Source organism: Lonchura striata, chromosome 1 (genome assembly GCF_050655825.1).
Source record: "Lonchura striata isolate lonStrDom1 chromosome 1, ASM5065582v1, whole genome shotgun sequence".
NCBI classification, from domain to species: Eukaryota; Metazoa; Chordata; class Aves; order Passeriformes; family Estrildidae; genus Lonchura; species Lonchura striata.
The window spans coordinates 14,694,283-14,717,827 of record NC_140703.1 but is presented as its reverse complement, the minus strand read 5'-3'; the positions used below and the strand labels follow the sequence as shown (position 1 = coordinate 14,717,827).

Below are 23,545 nucleotides of genomic sequence, written 5' to 3'. Positions count from 1 at the left end.
TGAAAGTCACTGCGCATATATTTGGGGAGGTGGGAATTTAATTTCCAAGCACAGCTCCCTGCACAATCTGGCATTGTCAGGGAGCAAAAGAGATATTAGGGGTCGTCTCACACAACTGCTACATTTCTTTAGTCACAGAAGTATCCAGAAATCAACAAAACCCTGGCATTTACAAGCATCCTACCACCTTCTGTAGTGCTGTCCTCGTTAGCAGAGAAGGCAGAAGTGAATTTGTTAATCCTCAAAAAATTGTGAAGGCATGACTTTGTAACTAAAATTTGCAACATGAGGAAATCAGTGGATACACTTCTGAAGCTGCAGCATAGTGGGGTTTGTTCCTTCCTCTTTTTAATTAGCTTTTTTATTTTGAGGTAAATTTTGACAAATAATTTAGTAGAGCATTGTGGTATTTTATTCATTACTGAATTATGATCCCATCAACAGTACTACATTTGTTGTTATTATTATGATTATTATTTTCCTTTATCTTCATGACCACACAATGCAGCTTCTGGAAAATAAACGAATGCTGGCACTGTACCAACAGCAAAATAAATACAGAGAAGTGTGACTAATATTTAAACATATTCACCTATTTTCCATGCAGCACTTTAATATCATTTGCTTTACTACTTTATGTGGTAATTTTATTTCTACCCAATGATAATTTAGAACTACTTTCTACTTGAATTTTGAAACTCATCCTGAATTATGCAACTTGAGTCTGAGATCACCTGTATTCTCCTTTGCAGCTTTACTGACTCTTCTTAAAATATCAACATATTTCCAAGGAAGGAGCATGAAATAGTTACTTGTAACCTCACTTGGCACCTCTTGGAAAGGAAAGAAAGTAAAAAAAAAAAAAAATAAATAAAAATTACCAGGAATATTACTGGGGCTAAACAGCCATAGAGAGGAGACTGAAACTACTAAAATGTGAAATTTAGTATCAGAATTATAATTTAGTTTTGAAAAAATGTTTTTCAGTCTCTGGGTATCAAGAAATAGTTACCAAGCAACACTGTAGATATTGGTAATGCCGGCAGATCTATTCAAATAAAAATTATTTTAAAAATTGTCATTATCAGCAGAGCTATGTTATTGCTAGATTCATAACCCTTGGTACTTGGACCCTTTCATGTTCTATTTCTTGAGCAAAAATCTGCTTTTCCCAAAGAAGATGCCCTTAAAGTTGCCTCTGTTAGATGAAGCTTGCCACCACCTGCTGCAGCTGCCCCTGTGTTTTGCTGGGCTGGATGTAGCAAAAGCTGCCAAGCACTGAAGGGCAAGTGCATGGTGAATACATGCACGGTGTGTGTGAGGAGCAGCAAGGGAATAAGAACACTTGCAGCTTTTGAAATGGGATTTCAGCAAGAACCTTGATATTGAATCCAAATTGTTCCGCCACTCCTCAGGAAAACAGCAAAGAAATGCTTTAGATCCAGAATGAACTCCCTGTTACCTACAATCAGCCTACATTTTTTTAAGAAGTAGACAGCCTAGCTGCTAAATTGTGTTTTGCAAGCTGGCTGCAAGGTACAGAGCCAGGGATTGCCATTCTCTTGCCATGTGCTTTGGGGATATGCACCACGGATTTTGCTGCAGATTGGGTCAAACTGGTGGGAAAGATCATTGTCCTTGGCTGCAAGAAGTTCTAGAGCTCCTTAAGGCAGGCAGGTGAGTTAATGGTCATCTCCAAAGGCCAGGAATGACCCTCACTCCTGTTCAGTCCAGAAATGTGAGCAACTGGAACCCCTGTGGCCAGAGTGCTGGACTGACACTTCAGTTCTGTAGGGAGCAGGAGTGTTTGGGTGACACACAGACATCACAGGTAGCCAGTGATCATTGACCAGCACTGCCCAGCTGTGCAAAGTGAGTCTGGGACAAGGAAGGGCCCTGGGAGGCCCTTTCAGAAAGGAGACTTGAGTGTATGTTTTTCAATACCCCTGAAGTGGTAGAAAAGGAGACTTTACCTTTCCTTGAGAAGATGCACAATTATGTCCAAGTTGATGGCCTCATCAATTTCTTCTCCTGGATGAAGCAGACTGAATCTCTTGCTTGACCACTTGGACTGAGCATGGAAATGGTCCTGAGACCTGTGATAAATGGAAGAAAAAGTGTCAAGAATTCAGGGGAGAGCTGCAAAGAAATGGCAGCTGCTTGGAAGGTCTGATTTACAGCAGTAATAACCAAACACTTCAACCTGTGCTCTAAAGACACCTGGAGCACTCTCTGCACCTCAAAGGAGGCTCTTCTGTGCAGTGTTGTTTTCTGCATGAAATTGCACATGGAGAACATTCTCTTGCGCAGTTTGGGACGTGCCATTTCCAGCTGGCATCTGGCTCTGCAAAACAGGCAATGTCTGACACAAGATAAAAAGACTTGAGTTTGGGCTAAATCAACAAATTGGAACTGTCAGCTTCTGCAAATTGTTTTGGGGCTGACACTCATGAAAAGCTGGGGGAGACAAGAGGGGTGTTTGGTCTGCTGTTATCAATTTCCTGATCCAACAGACCAAGACTGCTGGACTTGCCCCAGTAGTGCAAAAAGCAGAAAATGGCAAAGCCAGCAGGGCAGGGATATTTGTTTTCTAGCTCCTTTCTCCTGTGAGGACAAAGGAAACTGGGGAACCCAGCAACCTCTTAGTTCCACTTTTAAATTTAGGCTGGAGGAGAGGCATCCTTTTTAACATGTACATCTTCTCAAGTGATAGTGACATCTTTCTTTCTTGGTGTAAATTCTTGTAAGGACCACAGCTTAGATCCTCAAGGATTGCCTGCTGTGGGCAATTAAAAGGTTCTGATAAATATAAAGTCAATCTTTTATCACAGACATCTCTCTTCATAGGCAGTGGTAAGAGTATCCCTCTCACGGGATGATAAACATTCTAAGCTGATGATTACAATTTTTAAAGGCAAACCCTGTGACAGAAAGCCACAGTGCTGATCTTATCTCGTAAAGATGCTACATGCTGTATGTTTCTGAACTTCTGTCTGTGCCTATCTTCTTATAATGTAGAGAGAAAATTATTTGTTACAGTGTTTGTACCCAATTTAATTTAGGATGAGAAATCAGTGAGTAGGAGGAGAGGGTGGAAGGAGGGGGGCAGGACCTGCTCCATTTACAGCTCTTAAAAATAGCATGTGAAGCCAGAAACACATATAAAACTGAACTAGCCATACCCACACGCAATGCATTTCCAAACAGAGGATATCTACAGTGCTTCCCAATTATGTTCAGTTCACTGCAGCAGGTGACCCCAATTTCTTTGAAAAATCTTTATAACAGTCCTTTTTCAGAAAACCTGCATGGGGTGCTGAGAATAAAAGTCAAGGCCATAAGAGTTTCACTTACTTGGGCTTTCTTCAGATTAAAGTGTGTGTATTACATGACCAGGGAGAAAGCTGGAGGAGGATGAAGATGTTTCTCCTGCACGTGGGCATTTCAAGCCAGTGGCAAGATGAGTTGAAGACCATCAAAATGAAAAGATGAGACATCTGTTGTGCTCACCCCCTGCAGGACCTGTGCCCTGCCTCTGCTTCCTTCTTTGGCTGCTCCCATGGGCCCTGTGGCTTGGCAGCCAGGTGGGGTTGATGCTGCTTTGATGCTGCTGGACCCCCCAGCAGTGGGGATGCTGTTGGATGTGTCAGGTTTGGATCCCAGGTGGATCTGTGATGGCAAGGGGGGCCCTTGTAGGGATGTCTGGGATGTCTGTACTTAGCTAAGCTCTTTTCTTGTTCAACGTCATTGTTAAAGGAATGGAATCACTTTGGTTTTGTGACTGTTAATAAAGCAGTGCAATGGAGAGCAGGTCTGGCTTTATTTAATACATGGAAAAAAAAATTATTTTAATATTCATTTCAGGGGCACTGGCATGGCCACAAAGGGCACAGATGAAACTCACTGATGGCACCATGAGGAGGCACCAGTGTAAAGAGCATCAGACTGTCACGGGAGGGAGAACTGCACGACCTCAGGGGAAAAAGTAATAGAAGTGAAATTAAATTTTATAGTGCAGAGGGTAAATGGGCTTGGGCTCAGGGACTATTATCACTGTTTTGCTCTATAGTGGGAGATCATTAGCTAGGGATGACTGATGCTGAGAAGGATCTGGGGGTATTGGCCATGGGACAACTGAGAGCCACCAGTGCTGTGAAAAGGCATTGACAATCCAAAAATGCCTCTGACAGGTTACTTTCAGTAAGGATGAGGGAGAGTTCATGCCATTTTAAAGGGTACTGCTTAGGCCTCATCTGCAATACTGCCTCCAGTTTTAATCAGCCATAGCTAAGAAAGATGAATTCAAATATGAGCAGTTTGCAATGAAAGGTTAGAAAGTGCCTAAAAATGGAGGGAGAAAAGTGCTTTAAAATCATCATGCTGGAGGAAAATGCCAATCTATGATGTTGCTTAGTTTGTTACCTCAGGTTTTGGTTTTTTTTTTAAATTCCTTTAACAGTGGACATTTAAACACTAGATAAACAAAATATAATTTGCTTCACAATGGAGGATAACTCCTCTATCCATTTGCAATAAAAAAGTGTGTAGCTTTGTGCTAAGATGGCCAATTTAAATTGGATTCCAAAGCTATAGTTTGGTCATCAACTGGCAGTTTCTAGTAACATGGACCTGAATATCTAAAATAATTTCCAGTGGTGCATAAATGACTTTATGGCATTTGGAAGTGTGTACAGGAATGGCTCCCAAGCCAGCAGAAATTAATGAAAATAAAATTAAAAAAAATATATTTAAAAGAGGAGAATTTATGTCTTTTCATTGCAGCCTTAATTAATTGTTATGCCTACTACAACATATACCATTATTATGCGGCCATGATTGTATTTCATCATCCGTGTTATGCCACCACACACTTTGTGGCTACTTTATCCTCTTTTCACTGCTTCCCATGCAGGTTCCATCTGCACAACGGGCTCCAGCAAGCTGGAACAGCACAACTTGCCCATAAACTGAAAACAAGCAGGAGCCAGAACACCACAGCTGCCTCCTCCCTCACCCTCTGCCCTGGGTCTCTCTGAAGGTCTGGGGCCAAGTGCTGGTGTTGGGAGGGGTCTCAGCAGTGCCCAAATCATTCCCCAGCTCTGCTGGGTTTAGTGCAGCACCTGGGCATTTCATGGCTGTTCCTTTCATCCTCAGCTCCTGCAGAGCCAACCTGAGTTTTTATCAGTGGGTGATGCTCAGGTTTTCAGGCTCCTGGAGGGACTTGAGCTGTTCCTGCTGCCTACTTCCTAGTTCCTAGAATTTCCATCCATTTTCCATAGACAGGTTGAGGAGGGAAAGTCCCTGAGGATCCTGTCACTGTTTTCCTTCTCATGGGAAGTGTGAATTTTACTTTTGGTGCACAGATCCAAATTCTGAAAGCAAATGCTCTCCCTTATTTTTGGGGTTGGGCCATCTGTTTAGGATAAGAAAGGTAATGGATGAAAAACCCATCTGTGATCTCTTGGTTTTCCAAAATCTGCATCCCCCTCTCTCTTCACCAGCCTTGGAGGTGAATGACAGTTCCTGTGGTTCCTGTGGGACACATCACAGTCTCTTGCACCTTTCATTTATGGACTAAATACTGTTGTTTAAAGGAATTCTGGGTGATTTTGATGTAAAGCTTTAATAAATGAAAGGTCAGAAGGTTTTAATAAATAAACAATACATGAGCAAACATTTTTTTATAGGCATCTCAGGTCAGGGAGCAGGCTGTAGCCCGTGTGCCAAGCCTGTGCCAGATTTCCTCTATTCTTTTCCAAAGGAATGCTCACAGCCTCTCCCTTCTCACGACTTGATGAACACCAAACTAGAATTTGGGTATTCCACTTGTGTGACCTGTAAGACCATGGCTATTTTTAAGAAGCATCAATATGTTTCAAAGTATGTAGCAGAGTAATCACCTGTTCAGATGCCTAACCCAAAATTACTGGGATGTCAGCACATCTGCATTGAGACCACCTAGAATCTGATATTCTGTCGTGTAAGAGAAGCTTGGAATAGTCAGAAAACCTTCCCATATCTTATTACAGGATGCAAACCCTGTCTCAGTCATAATGTTGGGCTCCAGTGGCCAAATGTGACAGCACTGCTGTTTGCTGTTTGTTTAAGACAGAAACAAGTTTCAAGGCTTTAGCTAGGGGATACATGGGAATATTTGCATTAAGCACCCCTGTGCAAAGTCTAGAAAGCATCTGCTGCAACGTTTTGTAAAATATATTTTGAGACTGAAAGGAAAAATGATGTAGAGATGCTAATCAGCTAAACCCATCAATATCTAAGCATGGACCAGAGAACAGTATCTTGGATACAGCACAAACTGACAGACAATATTATTGTCAAGCAGAGAAACTATCAGGTCATACTTTAATTCTTCTCAGCTGTCCAGGGAGTTTATTTAATCTCCAGTGCAAAGGGAGGATTCACAGATATATCTAGCCAAGGCAGAATAGATGTTGTAAAGGCATATTTAATGGCATGTTGTTAAGATTCTATCATGCCCACATGTGAGCTTGGAAATGTGGAAGGTTCAACCATTCTTTTGCCATAGCAAAGAAGATACCCTTTTTAGCATAGATTGTAATCTACAATACATAGTCTTTACTGCAGATAGCATCCTGAAGATTACTGGTTTTATCTATTTCTTGGTCAGTTTGAACTCTATTTTTTATAGTCCGTGAAAATACCTGCACTTTTGTACATGTCATCTGAGAGTGCTTATAAAGTGCAGGTCTGCTTTCTTTTTTTTTTTTTTTCATTTCTTCAGGGATGTTTCTGTACTATCAAATGAGTTAAAGTGGTTCTAGTCTGAAGTATCCCCATATAACCAGGCTCAGAAAACCTCACAGATGGAGCCTCAGGAAAAGATGCAGATGCCAAAGTCTCAGACTGCAGGGAATGCCAGAACCTGGCAGTGGCACTGGACAGCAGGAGAGATGAAAGCTGTGCAAGGGGTGACCAGGTGAATGATCTGTCCAGCCTGATGGAACAGCTGAGAGATGGGGGAGAAAGGTTAAGCCAAGGAGATGGACCAGTGGAACCCTGCTCTGGCCTCCCCCACACAGGAGCAGAGACCAGAAAGAAGCAGCCCATGAGCCTCAGTCGTGGACCTGAGGATATCTGTGACATCTGCAGTCTAACACAGAACAGCTACAACAAAAAGTTTACTTTCAAGTAGTTTTTAGCTCTGCAAATTCAAACATGCACACAAGGGACAGAAATTTAAAGAGTGGCCTTTTGGATATTTCTCTGACTTGGGATTTTCATTCCACCCCTGTGCAAGCTACGTCAGGTGTAGCAAAGTTCTAAAGGTGCTATGTCAGCACTTTTTATTTAAAAAAATTCCAAAGGGTAAACATTGCTGGGTATTTGTTTGCTGGACTTGTCTAGGTTTGCATGTTTGCTTAAGCCTTTAATAAAGTATCAAAGGTAGGGCAAGCTGCTGTCACTGCTCCTCAGGTCACATTTGTCACACCACCTCTTAAATCAGCAGCACAGTTACCATTTTTACTCATACTTAGCCTTGGAGGTGACTATCCAAAATTTCAACTCCTAAACCTAGACATATCAAAGAAACAGGTTACCCCATCTCATACTCATTTGCTTAATTAGCACAGATTCTTCTTGGCTAAAACTAAAGAAAGGAACCCAAATCCATATTTGCAATCATTTTTTTATGTCAAGTCATTGTATTAGGCATAAATTTACTTACATCTCTAAAAATTCACAAATCTCAAGAATTAGTATGCTAACAAAAAATAAATTAAAAATTCAGTACCTACAGATAGCACCTTTGTGGGGAAGCCAAGCCCAAAAAAAGGCATGTGCATTTGAGGAGAACTCACAGACCATAAGCATGAGCAGCATTAAAGCTGGGTGAGACAGCATTGTCTCTGCTTCTGCATTTCTTGAGATATCTGATGTGAAGAGGAAAAATAAGGCCACAGATGACAGTGCTATTGTGCTGACTTCTTTCTCAAATCCTTGTGCCTGGGGAAGAAGAAAGCACAGAAAACACTGTTGACAGTTCCATTGCATAATAATGAAAATTCTGTCCCTTGCTTTTCTGTAATCACTTTTGCCTTTAAACATGTGATTTAGCTACAAATTATCACCCTGACCACAAGCACTTCCTCCATAAACTCACTGAAAAGCAAATTAACCTTTTCTCTCTAGAATGAACTCTCCTATTAATATGAAAATCAATTCAATCCTTTTTGCTTTGGTTACCCCAGCCTGTTTGCACTTCCCAAGCTGAATAGTGACTGCCCAGTTAGTCGCTTAAGCAGAATTCATTTTAAGAGCCAATTAAAAAACCCAACCCAATAATACAGTAAGTGATCTTCTGGAAAGCTTTTCATTACTGTGTGGTTTATAATTGAAAAACAGGATGTCTAATTATTGCCCTGATTCTTCCTTCCTGACCTTGGAGCAGCTCCACAGGTGGTGAACACCAGTGCAGTTTAGCACAGCAGCACAGCTTAACATCAGCCCATGGCACCCACACACTTTTCAGCTGGCTGCAGATCCAACACATTCCTGGGCATATCTCTGAGGTCATTTGTCCACTGGATGACTTTATCAGGATCAAACTTTTCATGTTGTAAATATTATTTAGCACCTGTTCTGAAGTGGTATGCATGAAATCTTACTTATAGAAACACGTGGGCTTTTTATTACCCAAGGAAAAGAAATCATTCAAAGAGCAGAAGTCCATCAAGATCAAAGAAACAAAGCCTTCACACAGTGAAGACAGAGCTGCAACAGAATCCAAATGCTGGATAGCTGTGGACACACAGGGCAATGGGAAAGGATACGCAGGGTTTTTCTTTGTTCTCACCATCCTACAGTCACGGCAGATGCTAAGGAGTATTTTCTCCTCTGCTTGTCAGTCTATCATCTCTCTCACCAAAACCCAAATGGGGTTAGTAGAAAGATATTTCTGCTTTCTGTGTTCTCTCTTTTTTTCCCTAGGCTCAGTGACGCAGCTTTGGTTTTCCTCTCCCCACCACCATCAATGTATTCCTCTTTTGCAGGGAAGAATGTCTGCATTCTGCAGGATGCAGCCATAGCCAGTCTCATTCAACAATGGGCTGTGAAAAGTTAATGTGTTCAGACTTCTGATTATAGCAAAATAATTAAATCTGCAGTAAAACACTGACTCATGTGGTACCTTAGCAAAATGTCAGATTTCATGGTGGCACAGCATCACTTCTGTCCCCAGGCTCTCAGGAGTGTTGTTTTAAACTCTTTGATGACTCAAAGGAGATTAAAAGCATATGTTTTTAGGACGCTTTCAGAAACATATAAAAGGCAGATAGAAAAAAGCTGGGATTCTGTGGCAAGGCTGAAGGTTCCTGCAGTGAGAAATGCTGATGAGAGTTCTGTCACACAACTCCTGCCTACGTGCAAGCTTAGGGACATGATCCAAACCTACATCCAAGCCCCCTGGAGCAAACCCACTGATTAGCATTCTAATTCTGGCCCAGCCCAAACACCACTGGCAACTTTCTCACGTCTCTGTAGGTATATAAAGAATTGCTGCATTTCTCAAAGGCTCAAAGAAAAGCTTGTGTCAGCTGGGGCCTAGAAACAAAACCTCCCTCCAAATGAGGACTGATCCGTGGGTTTTTGGAGGGCATGTAGAGGATACAGAGGTGGTTTTCTTTTAAAAGATGGCCAAAGGAGTGTGGGAGTCCAGGGCTTCCCTCTGGCTGCCCTGGAAGGTCTGGGACCCTGGCAGGGGGTCAGGAACCCCCTGTACAGAGACCCCAGAGACATTGTCTGTGATCTCTGCCCATGGAAAAGAGTTTTCAATCTTACAGGATGAATTACAAGCTCTGAGTGTTTGATATAAGTAATAATTAAGTGTGGCACGGATGCAAAAGTAAAATTTTAGGATTCTAGATTAGGGGTTCAAAGGGGACAAGATGGAGGAAATTGGGTGTGTCTTGTCCTTTTTCTCCTTCTTCATGCCCTCCATGTTTCACTGTGGTGTTGGCATTTTTCTGTTGGTTCAGGCTGGGGACACACTGTCCAACGTAGGTGACAGATATTGGCACGTTATTGTAAATCCAGCCCAGGGAGTTTCTGGTATTTAATGTTTGTAACATCCCACTGAGGGCAGAGCCCCACACGCTGCCCTGCAGGACAGAGCTGGGCAGGGCAGCAGAACATGTGAGAGATAAACAGAATAAACAACCTTGGAACCAGCACAGACCAATTATGGCTTCTGCTTTGGCAGTGGGGCAGAAAGACAGAGACTTTCTACAATCTCGGAATCATCAATACCATGGATTCCTACAAAGGAGGAGGTGGGCCCCCTTTTCACACAGCAGCCTCATTGTGTGGGCAGTCACCCAACAGACAAGAAAATGGGAGCTGCTCCTGGGACTGTAGCAGTGTTTTCTATGCTTTGGAATAAGCCAACATTGGATAAACACCCTTGGAAATCAGGGACCTTCTCTTTCTTTTCTGGCCCACTGCACCTTGGGTTAATTTAAGAGAAATTCAGCACGTTTTCTTCCTGTCTGAACCAGGAAATATTTAACTAATTCTCACCAAAGGAAATGTGAGGTCTCTTCCATTTCTCTGGGAATAATTGGCACATTGCAAACCCAGCAAAATCTTGAAGACTGCAAAAAAAAAAAAAAAAAAAAAAAAAAAAAAAAAAAAAAGAAAAAGAAATTATGAGTGCTCTTCTGGTTTCTGGGGGATAATTGAAGACCCCAGTACTCACGTGGGTTCACACTGGCTACCATCACAGGTTCTTGCTGCCAAGGACAAGAAACACCTGTAAGAAGAGTAAAGCATGCATGTAGGTCTGGATCAATTTACTTGGTGGCTGGAAAAGGAGAGGGAATTGGGGCACAGAATGGAAAAGTTAACAAAGAGGCAGGGGAGGGGCAAAATAAGGATGAATTTTCCTGCCATTGCACATCCACATGCTGCAGAATTTTGGGCACTAATGGTACTAAAAATGTCCTTCTTATTATAGTTGTCTCCTGAAAAAAAATCAGCCCATCAATGTACTGCTTTGAAATTAATCTTTACCTTTTTGCCAATGTGTACATTTGAGAAGGGAACACAAAATACTTTCCAGAAGTATAATGTTAGTATCTGTAAATGTATTGCTGACCTCTTTATCTTCTTGTTCTACCACTTGTCATGTGCCCCAGGCCAGTGTTGCTCTAACAGCTCTATTGAGTAGTACAAGCTGAGCTGGAGCTTTGAGGTATTTTTTTGTCTGCTCACTTGTTAAACGTGTCCTCTGCTTTTCCTAATGGTGTTAAACTGAACTCCCTGGATTAAGCAGTTAATACAGGTCAAAATTAGTCCTTCAGGGATAGGCCAGCCTCGGCTTGTTACTTCTCTCACCTGCAGAGATAGGCTGTGGTGTTTGTCTCCTCGTAATTTATGGTGTTGCTGGGTACTTCCCAGTAATTTCAAATACTGGTGACTTTGCTAAAATCATTTGTCAATAAAGCTACTTTTTAATAAGCTGCTGCTTCATTTCTAACTTGTTTTAATGCTGATTCAGACCTTTTTTAAGGAATGTCTACATACTGCCTTTACCTTCATAAATAGAAATACCTCCTTAAAACTTTCAAAGTACTTAGCTGCCCTGCACAGTGTGGTGAAGAGGGTGAAATAGAATATATTATGAAATGTCATAGTCAACTCGAACCAGATGAGCAATTAAGTGAGTGAATAATAATTTTGCAGCACTGTTTCTTCAGAAACCTTTAATTTCGACATCAATAGGCATCATACATATCTCAGTGTGAAATAACAACTTTATAGCTTCGGTCGGTCCTGATGATAGCAGTGCTTAGAAAACAAAATAGAGGCATCTATGACACTGTTAATGGAATGATTAAAGATGCAGATGAAAATGCACAGGAGAAGAAATGTTCTGTTAGCTAATTTGCTTTGTGCTTTTATAGTGTCTCATGTGGGAGAATGTGGAATTCTAGGCCTGGCTGCACAAATCCAGAATGACTGCTGGCTCTACTCTAGTTGTGCTGATCTCCCTAGGCTGCCTCTGTAGTCAGAGAAGAGGCAGAAGCCTCATGTTGCCACTCAGAACTGCCCTGTCTCATTAGGCAGTTTTGTGAATTAACACCACTTGTTCTAGGTTAAAGTTATTACAGTTCATCCTCACTGTTTCAATTCCTGGTAGCTGAAATTGAAAAGCCTTGTTTTGCACTAACACCATCTCTTGCATTGAGCTTCCTTGTTTTCTTTTGTAATAAAGAGAAAGGGGACTTTGTCCAAGTTTAAAGGCAGTTTATCTTTATAGCCCTCAGTACAGGATCCATCATTAAAATTAAGCATGTACTTAATTGGTTTCCTGAATACAGATGGATCTAAGCACATGCTTAAATGCCTTGCTCACTTGAGGTCCTAATGGACCATGCAAATTTAAAAGTTCACTTCTCATTGAGATAAATGGAGTGGATAATCATAGATTTATCAGAACAGAAGCTGATGCTCACTGTATATGTTGGCAGCATCTTGCAGCATTGTCCTCTCCCTCTGCCTGGGATATCTAGAACTTGTTGAAGCCAAAAAGTAGCAACAGAATAAGAACTGGTTTTCTTCACTCAGAACAGACCACCAATACAGTATTTGATGGTAAGATATCTATGCATGTGCCTCAGAGAAAAGAAATGTTTTCCGATATGAAATCTCATAATTAAAAAAATACTGGAAATTAAATAGAAGGGAAAATCCCAAGGAAACAGAACAGAACAGTCTTATGACTGAAAAATTCACCAGCTACATCATTGCTTTGCACTGTCTTTCCTAGTATTTTTTTTTTTCCATCTGGATAAGGGTTGTTGCAATGGTTAGCACTGAACACTCTGTCCAGCAAGGTGTTCCCTGAGAAGCAGCCCAGCAAAGACCAGACAGATGCAGATTTGTGTTTTTCTTGTATTTGATGGGATTTTCCTCTGTTTTATAAGGATTAAACCCATGTTTCCTCAGTAAGAAATCAGTAGTTTCTGGGGTGAGTTGCCCTATTTTGAAATAGACAAAATACGGGAAATAGTCCAAAAACTTACTGGAAGCAAGAGGAAACAGATCGAAACAATATATTCATACAGATTCCATTATTTCAAATGCAATTCTTTTGGAAATAAGAGTATGAATTTTCCTTAAATCTAATTGTGGTGGACATGTGGTGCATAATCCAGTGATGGGCTCTGGGCATTTGGTGCTTTTTAAAGTAAAGTGCACAGAATAGTCTCACCAGTCGTTGCCTTTGCTTATACAAGGCTCAGCCCCTATCAGCTTTTTAAAATTTCTTTATATTTTATAACTTCTAGGTTTGTTTTGAGACATGTTGGGTCACAGAACTAAAAATGCTGGAAGCTAAAATAGCAAGAAACTCTGTCTAGAAAGGTGACAACCAGGAAGTTTAGCACCTTGTCCCTTATGATGCATTTCACCAAGCTATGCATGCTATATTATATAACTATTTTGTTATCACTGTCATTTTACTGAAGATCACAAAACAAAGTAAGGTATTTATGAGAATTGTAGAATTACTTGGGGGGTGAAATTAATGTTTTACAATAAAAGCATAAAAAAGACAAACCTGCTTCATGTCTCTAAGAAAAGTGAAAAGATATTAAGTAAGAACATGCTGTCATTATATTGATCTGTAATACTGCATTGCTGTGGTCATAAACTTTGCACTGAGTCTGCAAAGTGTCAGAACTTGCTCTGTCTGAACTTTTCTTGACCTGCCTGCAGCCTCTTTTCAGTTGATTTGGTTGTGACGCCAATTTCTCCAACTCTTTAGGACTTTCTGACCGATTTGCTTTACTTTTATTTATCTTTCTGTGGTGCTACCATGGTTTCACCAGTCCTGGTAAATGTGGGCCAGGCAGGATAAGAGAGACAGAGTTCAGTTTGGAGGGGCAGAGACCTGGGATGATGAAATATGGAACACAGACTTGACACCAAAAGCCCCACAACTAAAGAAATGCAGACCTGGAGCTGGGTTACTCTGCTTTTTAGGATAATCAAGCAAACAAAGAAATCGTATTGAGCACATGTAAATCCACCTTTAAAAAAGGCTGTGACTCAGAGGTGCAGATCAGTGAAATAAAGGCTGGCTGTAAAAGTATGTTAGCAGACACATAAAAGTGACCCCAAAAGAATCCAACACAGAGAAAGAGGAAAACTTCAAAGTGAACTTTTTATTGCTCCTGGTAAAGGACTTTGGGTACTGACAAGTCACTGAGAACACAGCCACCATGAGAAAGAAATGACCAACCCAAGTGGTAAGAGGAACACCAGAAGGGTGAGCAGAACATCATGAAAAGAGGTAGAAACTAAGTATGTGTGTAAAAAATTAACTGCATTATTATTTTATTACTGAACATTTTCTGCACAGACTTATTCTTCTCTTTCCATAACAGTTCTATGTGGAATAATAACAATTCTTGGATGAGACTCTTAGGATTTCAATTGTACTAATGATAAATTTTGACTTTGTGTATAAGGTATGTTTCCTCTTTGCCTGTAAACAAGATTTTAACTACTTAGGGAAGAAATTTTGAAATCATATAACTCTTTACACTACCAGAAAGCAGTCTATGGAGATCCAGTGGTCAGAACTTCATATAATGAAATAACGAAATAAATTTTATCTGCTGCCAGCAATAATAAATACATACTAAAACAAAAAGGCAAACTGTACAAAAAAGGAAAATGGTCACAATAAGGAAATATTAAACAGGAATATGCACTCTGTAGGAGTTTGTTTTGGCTTTGTCCTTTTGCAAATGGCAGGCTTTAAGCAAGAGGGAAATAATACTGTAGTTCATGAAAATAGTCTGCCTTCCCTTGTACAGTTGCTGGGGTGTTGTTGCACTGTCTCCTGCTCTGCCGGGATCCCTGTTTGTGCTCCCATGAGCTCTTCAGAAGAAGTGTTGCTTGCTCAGGCTCCTGGAGGATTTCCATCAGGAGAGCGGAGCGGGATATCGTCTCCACGCTTCTCAACGCTCAAGCACAGGAGAAAAAAAAAAAAAAATCCACCGTGCAGTCCTCACTGAAAGACCTTGGCTTTTCAGGGGCTTGGGAAGATGTACATAGAATAAATTTTTACTGCCAAAATGGATTTGATTATTTGGAGTGGTTTAGGCTACATTTGTACAACACAGCACGTAACTGTTCTTTGGAGAGCTGCGGCGAGGTTTTTATAAGAACATGGAATGGAAGCAAAGAGGTCGCATTAATTTGTGCTTTCATAATGTTAGGACTGTAAGGAAATATATTTTAAATAAGAATTGACATAGGAGACCTTCATGATAACAGCTTATATTGAAGGAAATCATTCTTATACAAAATATTTCTCGAGGCTCATAAAAGATAGCAATAACAAACACCATTATGCAGTATCTGGGAAATTCTATTTACTTAAAATGCTTTCTGCTTTTATTATTATACGGGCTTGTTCCTTCAGTGGAAGTTCTGATTGAAGCTTGAGCAATGTGTATGATCTCATTACACCAGGGCTGCATTAGAAAATCTGATAGTGATAGCTCCAACAATGGCACCTCTCAGTTATTATCTGTCACTTGGCTACAACAAGAGCCGTGCAAATTTCCTGCCATCAAATATCTGGCAGGTGGCTGGAAAACAATATAATATTCCACATGTGCCCTGTTGCACTTGAGGGGAAAAAAAAGCCTGTTCAATATCCTGAGTGTGGCTGGTTTGGAGCACAGGCTGCCCCACAGGCAGTGTTGGGTCACAGGCGGGTTTCTGCTTTGCTGGGGAGGCTACAAAAGGCCACCATGTAATACGGATACACATCAACAGGAATCTTTTCACTGTACACCTTCAAGCAAGTCACAGACAGTTTTTAGGGCTGTCATTCATTGATTTCTAGCAGCTGATTCCTTGTCTCCTCATTGCCAGTTTTCTACTGCATGCACATGTCCAAGGCCAGCTAGGTTTTTGTCTTTGAAAGATGCAAGAGGCTAGGCAATGTCATATGCTACATACCTGCATATAAGTACATATCTGCTTTCAGATTTTAGAAAAAAGGAAGGGGGGAAGATTTTTCTCTCCTTGTCCTGTGCAGCCCTCCTAAAGTAGTTCAACATTATTCTTCACCTGTCCTGTACTTTTGTGGGGTTTGTCAGTACTGACAGCTACAACTGGTGGTGCAGGGTTACCAGCTTACAGGACCTGCATCAATAGGACCTTGAAATAAAAAGCAAACCTTTCCCACTAATCTGAAGTTAATAGTTTTTTAGCCCTTTAAATCAGGATTAATTGGAGGGGGAGGGGGAGAAATTCTGAACACATCACACAGGGTAAAGTAAGATAGCAGGCTAAGCAGGAAAAATTCAGAACGTAAAATGCGAGGAATAAAATGTATGAAAAGCTGGAAAACAAATATCCCTCTTGAGAAGGATGGGTCCTTTTCTCCAGGCTTCCTTTCAAATTTTTAGCAACTTTCAGTGTTTCTGTGTTTGAGATAAGGTGTCCCTTCTCCTGGCTTCTATTTGGAGTCCTCATTGCCAATTTCTGCCATTTCTGAGGCTTCCTGTACATCTGCCCTCCTCTGCAGTAGCTTCTTGCTCCCTTCAGAAATTCTCCAGCACCCATTTCTTCAGTCTTTCCCCTGATTTCCTCTTCTCCCACCACTTGTCCTGCCCTTCCCTCCAGAGGAATTGGGAGTCTGGCTTATTTGGATGTTTCAATAGAAGGTGTAGGTCCCCTTCCTCTCTTATTTCTAGGGTATTTCTCTCCAAACCACAGCACAGGCACCAGCACCAGCCTTTTTCTCTGCTCTCCCTCTTCACAGCATTCCTGTAATGGTATCACATGAAATAAATTCCATGTGCCATTGTGTAAGTGCCTGCTGAGGATCTAAAGCCACATTAACCAGCCTGGCCTGCTCTAAAATCTGTTTGTGGCAAGGGCAGCACAAACCCCTGGCTGAAATGAGCACATGGTATTCTCCCCTTCTCCTTCCTTACCTTTTTCTGTTTCCATATCGTGGGGTTTTTCTGGCTCATTTGTTGATAAATCTTGGTGGAATCCTCACGCTGGCCATTTTGAAGACATTTGCTGACAATCTGGTAGACAGGCTTGATGAAACAGAAAATTCCCATATTGAGAATGTTAACTTTTTTCCTTTTTTTTTTTTTTCCCTGAAGGACTAGAAGTACCAGAACAAAGTTCCTGAAGAAAAGCTATTGCTTTCCCTTTATTTATAAGTGCACATCTTGATGAAATTCTGTGACTAGTTAGCTGCCAAAAACATTTAACATTATGAATTAATAAACCCATGAATTTTGTATAAGATGCTCTCTGGATTGCCTTTCTTGCTGCTGATTGCCATCTTTCTTAGCAGAATAAAGCCTCCTGCTTGAGGTTGTTGCCGACACCTCAAAGTAGCTCATTTATCCAGGCAGTAAAACAGATTTAATGAACCATGGGATACACATGATTTTTCAGAAATGACCATAATGACAATGGTTGGTGGATAATAACAGGCTATTTACCTGTGCCTGAGTTGCTTCAAATTTATTTTCTTTGGACAATTTCCTAACTCTGGCTACAGCAGCAATATGATAGAGCTGTAGGTGTACAAGCAATTTGTTAATTAAAATTAATGCTGCATTATTGAGCTGATGCATTAAGCAGATAGGTCTTCTGAAGAAAGCATGATCAGCTAACCAAGCAAATCTAGGGGTCTGGCCAGTTTAAGAGATGAAGGATTTCTCTCATAAACTGCCTACAACCTTCCTGGTGGTTGTGAGCATTTATAATCAGCATATCCTTAGGATTATTGATTCTCCCCTGTAAAGTGTAAAGCTTGCTCCTGTTGATGTCCAGGTCATTGGACTGATATGTTTACTGAAGGGAATAAGAAACCCCTTTATATTCTTATGTGAGCTAATCAGATTTACGTATAATCAGGTCGAGGATGATGGATTAGAGGGGTGGGTGATTACTGGAGATGGAATCAACACTTTAATGCATGACAAATGCTTCCTATCCAGTGCTATTGAACTCTAGGAGTGAAGAGATATTCGGAGTTTTGTCTCACCTTTATCAAAATTTGATTTGCCACATAACACAGCAGCAGTTATGGGGTTAAAATGCACACATGTGTAAAGAATATATATATATATATATATACAAGTAATCAGGAAAAAACAGTAGGAAACAAAATCAATTCAGCAGAGGCAGTTAGATATCCTGGGTAGGTTTTATGTGAGATTTAGACATTGAATCCAAAAACACAATTCACAAAACCCTTTCTTAACCTCACTGGCATCCAAAAGGATAAAGATACTTGGATGTTCACCAGAAAGTTCCCTGGTGTTCCTATCCTGCATCTGATTCTGCTCAGAAGTAACAAAAAGCAATCTCCCTCCTGATATTCCCTTCTGGATGAGGATTCTCCTTGCTTTGAAGACTGTTTTGTAGTTTCATTTAACTGCCACAAATTCAAGACATGGAACTCATTGGGCTGGAGGACTGTGCTCCATTTTCTGTCCCTTCTCTTTGTCACCAAAATCAAATTCCTTTGTAACAAAATAGGAAGAAATTGTCCATCTATAAATGGCAGATTTAGGTACCTATATTTTGAGGCTACTTGGGTGCTAAGATCATTTGATCATCACAGACCTTGGAGGGCTCCTGTGCCACTGGTATTCATTGGATAGGTAGGATTTAACCTTGGGGATTACTTAAATGCTTTGCTAATTCCTTTCTTAGCTCTAATTATGGACCTGAGCTTGGATTTACTTTATGTTAATATTTTTATGTAGCATAAACACAAACATAATATAGCTTTCTCAGACAAGCTAGCATTTCAAAATAAACTCCAGCATCTACATGACATAAGATGAATATTAAGCATTTTTAGGAGACAATTTTTGCACTTACGTAAAGAAAAAGAGAGGCAGAGAAAAGAGTTGCAGTGATAATTTCCAAGGAGCTGAGTAATCTTGATACTTTTTTCACGTGCATCCCACACCTTCAAGAGGATACATTCAGCCTCTTCTGTGAGTGGAGAGTTTTGAGATGTGTAACATTTCCTGTGTAACAACATATCAGTTTAAGGTTGTGATGAGAAAAAAATTGCTTTCAAATATCACAAGTTCAAAAGTGCAGCTGAAATTTGAAAGTATTAGTTTCACATTCTACTTAAGAAAAACTGTGAAAAGAGAAGCAGAGAGGAGACTGAGGATAAAATTCCAATAAAAATAAGATATCTATATCTAGGCAAACAGTTGGTATTATATATATCTATATAATACTGTGTGCATGACAAATATGGTAACAGAGTATTAAAGCTGCATGGTTAGGCAGTCAAAAGTTTGGAAACAGCCTAGTTAAGGTTGCTTGCTGTGCTGCTCTTCTCCATCACATTGTGAACACATTATGATTTTTTTTGACTCCAATACTTCTCTGCATAGTCTTTTTCAGATAGAATAAATATTTCTTTTATATAACCTCAGGAAACTTGAAATGTTGTTTATTTCTCTAAGCATTTGTGGATTTTCATTATCATAGTGGCGCAGAGAGTAACACAGATGCTCAGGCTGTTTTTTAGCCTTTTGTACCACTCAGATGGCACAGAAGGGCCATAAAACAGACACCACCAACCCACCTCCCCACCCTCCTCCCATATTTCCTTCTGTTGTGTCTGATATAGATGCTTTTCTTCTGCCGCCCTCCTTCTGCCACTTTTGCATTAAGTAAAATGAAACACAGCAGCACAGCTTTTCAAATGAGGGGGTAAAAAGCTGGCAACAGCCTTCCTCCATCATCACCCCTGTGTATTAAAAAAGGTGCAGAGCAGCATCTCCTGCACGCCCTCATGTGATTTGTCCTTGTCTATCTCTCAGGCTGGGTGGAGACCTGGGGGAATCTAGGTCTAACATGGGTTTCATAGCAGTCATGACCATGTTTTAACTCTCCCATCCTCCCTGCACTGACACATGGTGTCCTCTGTTTGGGGGTTCTGCTGAGCTTGCAGAGAGCAGTTTTTTCCCACCTGGCTTCTGAGGGGTCCCCAGTTCATTGCTGTTAGTCAGCAGAAAAGTTCCCCAACTTCTGTGCAGCTTGGAATCAGCTCACCTACAAATTCATCTCCCTGATAAACACACAAGCTTCAGCTGCTACTCCCTGGATATTTTTCTTGGCACAGAATTGGATCTCTGAATTTGATTCCTCTCATTTTCACACTGGTGGCTTTTATGTCTTCTAACCTCTCAATCTTGAACCAGAGCACAGCATTGTAAATCTTATACCCACGGGAAAGGGCACAAGCCTACTGTCTCCTAAAAAACCTGATATCAACGGTCTCACAACTGAGTTGTGCTGATGAAAACCTGGACTATGAATTTCAATTGCCATTTTATTCTGAGGGTCCAAATATTTGCCAAAGCATCTGATGGAGAGAAGAAAATGTTTGTGATAAATGTAGAAATATCCAGTGCATTCGTGTTCTACATGGTCAGACAGTTCAGAGGGCAAGATCACAGCTGCCAGTATATCCCCCTTCCCTTTCCAGGCAGGAGTGAGCAAACACCCAGTGTTGGATGTGGTTAATAACTTTACTACTTCCAGATGATTACCAGCACCCACCTGATAGAGAGCACCCTGAAACTGAGGAACATGAACGTTCCTTCATTCATTTTTGGATAAAATCTGCAAGGTTATTGTACATCACCCTCTTCACCAGTTTAAGCTAAGGTGGAAATATCTGAGAGGAAAAGAACCCACTTGGTACCAGGATTTCTGTCTGCGGGTAATAGCCAGGGAAGAGAAGGGGAAAACAGGGAGAGGGGCAAAGGCTGGCAAAGCAAAGGCATTTGTATGCCTTTATGGTATCTGCTAAAGGCTTCTTATTCCTATATTTATTTACTCAGAGCTGAGGCTTCAGCATTGCCCTGACTCTTACATGCTCTCTGTAATGAGTGTGCAGGGGATTCAAACCCATTTTACTGCATGGCTGACTAACAGACTAAAGCAAAAGGGGCAAAATATAAATTGTCAGCATGAGGTGGAAGCAACACATAAAAAAATTTCGTACTGTATCTTTTCAGCTTCTATTTCATTTTAGAAAATAGCATAAAATTCTTACCTGAAGTGATGTTTTTAAAGCTTAAGGAACACAATGTGATTCTGTTATGTGACTTCATGATCTTTTATAAACCTGTGCTTAGTTTAATAGATTTCTATTCTAAAGTTATGACAGGACAAAAAGAAAATATAATGTGTTGAAAACTCAGAGCAAGATCAGCAAGCTGTACAAAAGAAAGTAAAAAATGCTTAACTGGGAAAGTCAGCAACTCTTCAGCAATTTTATTATAAATAATTCATTTATATTGTATAATTCCCATGATTGCCAGAGACCTCATTGATTACTCACAATGGTACTGCATTAGGCTGCTCATAATGAGATGTTTATTTTAATAACTATTTTCTATGTGGATGTACTAGTTTGCAGAAGCACTAGGTTAAGGATACTTCAGTTAAGTGACTCCAGAATGAATTTAACATAATAAGGAGGACAGATGGGCTTTCAACTCCACAGCAACAGTAAAGAAAAGCACAGATCACTGCAGCACAGATCCTTTCACACTGTTCTTTTTGCAAATAAAATCTACTGACATTGGCTATTTCTGCTTAGGCTGGTTATATCATATAACCAGTCGTATAACAATTTAGAATCTTAATCAATAAAGGCTCATCACTTGTTGAGCTTGTGTTAAGCAGCAGCTTAGCCTGGGAAGAGCAATTGTCCATGTTTCTTTGACACATACTGTAATATATGGAATTGCACTGGGAGCAAGGTAATGGGTACCTTCAGCAATGGTTTGCGATCCTGACCTGTACTTAGTGATGAATTAGTGATTAGTTGATGGGGTTTGAGTTTTACTAGAAATTCTATGAGAAATAGATTCATTTTACCTCCTCTTGTTTCTAATCCCCATTTTTCAGGCAAATCTGGGTTCTCTTTGCTGCTTCCCTAACACCTCTTTGGTGAGCACATTTCAATATGTGAGTTATTACCCTGTGTAGAAAGCTCTCCTGAGAATCCAGCTGCAAGTCCATTTCTGTGCTCAAAGTCATTATCACTCTGGCATGATCCAAAGGCATTCACAATATCTACAAACAATCAGGGAACAACTAAAGATGCAGTCCCATTAACTGGAATTTAAAAATCCATTTCAAACACAGAGGTACTGTAATCTGTACAAAATTATTAGATTTCACACAACTACTGAGCTATTTTGACAATTTAGTCCTCAAAAATCTGTACCAATAACTATATTGCGAAATACAGAGGCATCGGCACAGCGTGATGCGAGTCTCTGATCTCAAGTTAATCTTCCAAAATAAAATGACCTAGAAAGAATTTATTTTTGTTTCTTATGTGGCTGAGGGGTTTGAGCTGCACTCTGAAGCCAGGAGGGGCTTGGAGAAGATTTCATTTGATACTTCTTTTTGTCATTTCTGTTAAACCTCCATTTACCCTCATTAATCTCACAGCAGACTCTGCCCAGCACCTTCCCGTGTAAGCATGACTTCCCTGTTGGGAAGGCTGAGCAGATGCTTGGTAAAACTTCCAAGATTTGGGCCAGCACATCATGTGTTATGGATGAAAATGTCTCTGGGCAGGTTTCAGAGGTGTAGCTGTAGCCACAAGCTCCCACTGAGGGCTTGCCAAAGCCTTTTGGAGAGAGTGCCCAGTCTCCTGTAATCCCTGCTGGATCTGCATCAGGGCTTGAGGAAATTCCAGACTTGCCCTGCCCAGCACTTCAAGCTCCAACAGCAGAATGGTGCTCCATGGATCCTCTTCTTGCTGTTTTGATGCACTGGTGTACACAAAGAGAAGCTCTGAAAGGATTGTCCCAAGAGTCTCTTTCAATATTAATCAGTCTTATCCATCACAACTCCCTCTTAGACAATACAACTCCATCCCTACTCTGGATAGATCTGTTTATTATCCAAAAGTAATATTAGTTCCCAGAAGCAAAATTAAACAAATTCATTGAAAAATATACAATTAAAATAGGACTGAAGAAAGGCTTTTTGGAGAAAAATGTGATGTGTGTTCCTGCATGTGTATGGCTTTGGTTATATAGAGGAAGAAATTAGAGGAGATACTGCTTTTATAAACTCTCGTGTCTGACAAACAAAGTAACTGCCACATTTATGACTTTCCTTTTCATGGGAAAGGGGTTATTAAGATTCTCTTCATATTGTTACAATCTGTTCTGATTTCACATTTACAAAAATACATCTAACATACAATGGAAGTATTTTAGTGGATCTTGGTCACTTTGAATCCACTTATCCATAATGCTTTGCAAACACAAGCTGCAGTAGAGGGAAGTATCATCTTTTCTCCAGAAAAGATAAAGGAGCATTAAACCAAAGTTTGTGACAGTTCATCTTCTTACACAAAGACAAAGGAATTAAACTGTACAAGGACCATTTCAGGTTCATGATATCTGTTTTAATAACCATGATCAAGGCTGCAATTTCAGTC

The 23,545-nt window shown here is 40.5% G+C and overlaps 1 protein-coding gene across 1 annotated transcript in view; it reads right to left on the bottom strand.

The window, feature by feature from the left end:
- LOC110476613 (uncharacterized) overlaps window positions 1-23,545 on the bottom strand; it is a 116,175-nt gene that overhangs the window by 69,427 nt on the left and 23,203 nt on the right. Inside the window, exons 4-8 of the mRNA XM_085558537.1 lie at window positions 18,925-19,076; window positions 17,004-17,114; window positions 10,736-10,789; window positions 10,558-10,631; window positions 1,974-7,986 (exon numbers count right to left, since the gene is read on the bottom strand). Coding sequence (XP_085414663.1) covers window positions 7,768-7,986; window positions 10,558-10,631; window positions 10,736-10,789; window positions 17,004-17,019 — 363 coding nt within the window. The 5' untranslated portion in view covers window positions 17,020-17,114; window positions 18,925-19,076 and the 3' untranslated portion in view covers window positions 1,974-7,767. The remainder of the gene's footprint in view (window positions 1-1,973; window positions 7,987-10,557; window positions 10,632-10,735; window positions 10,790-17,003; window positions 17,115-18,924; window positions 19,077-23,545) is intronic.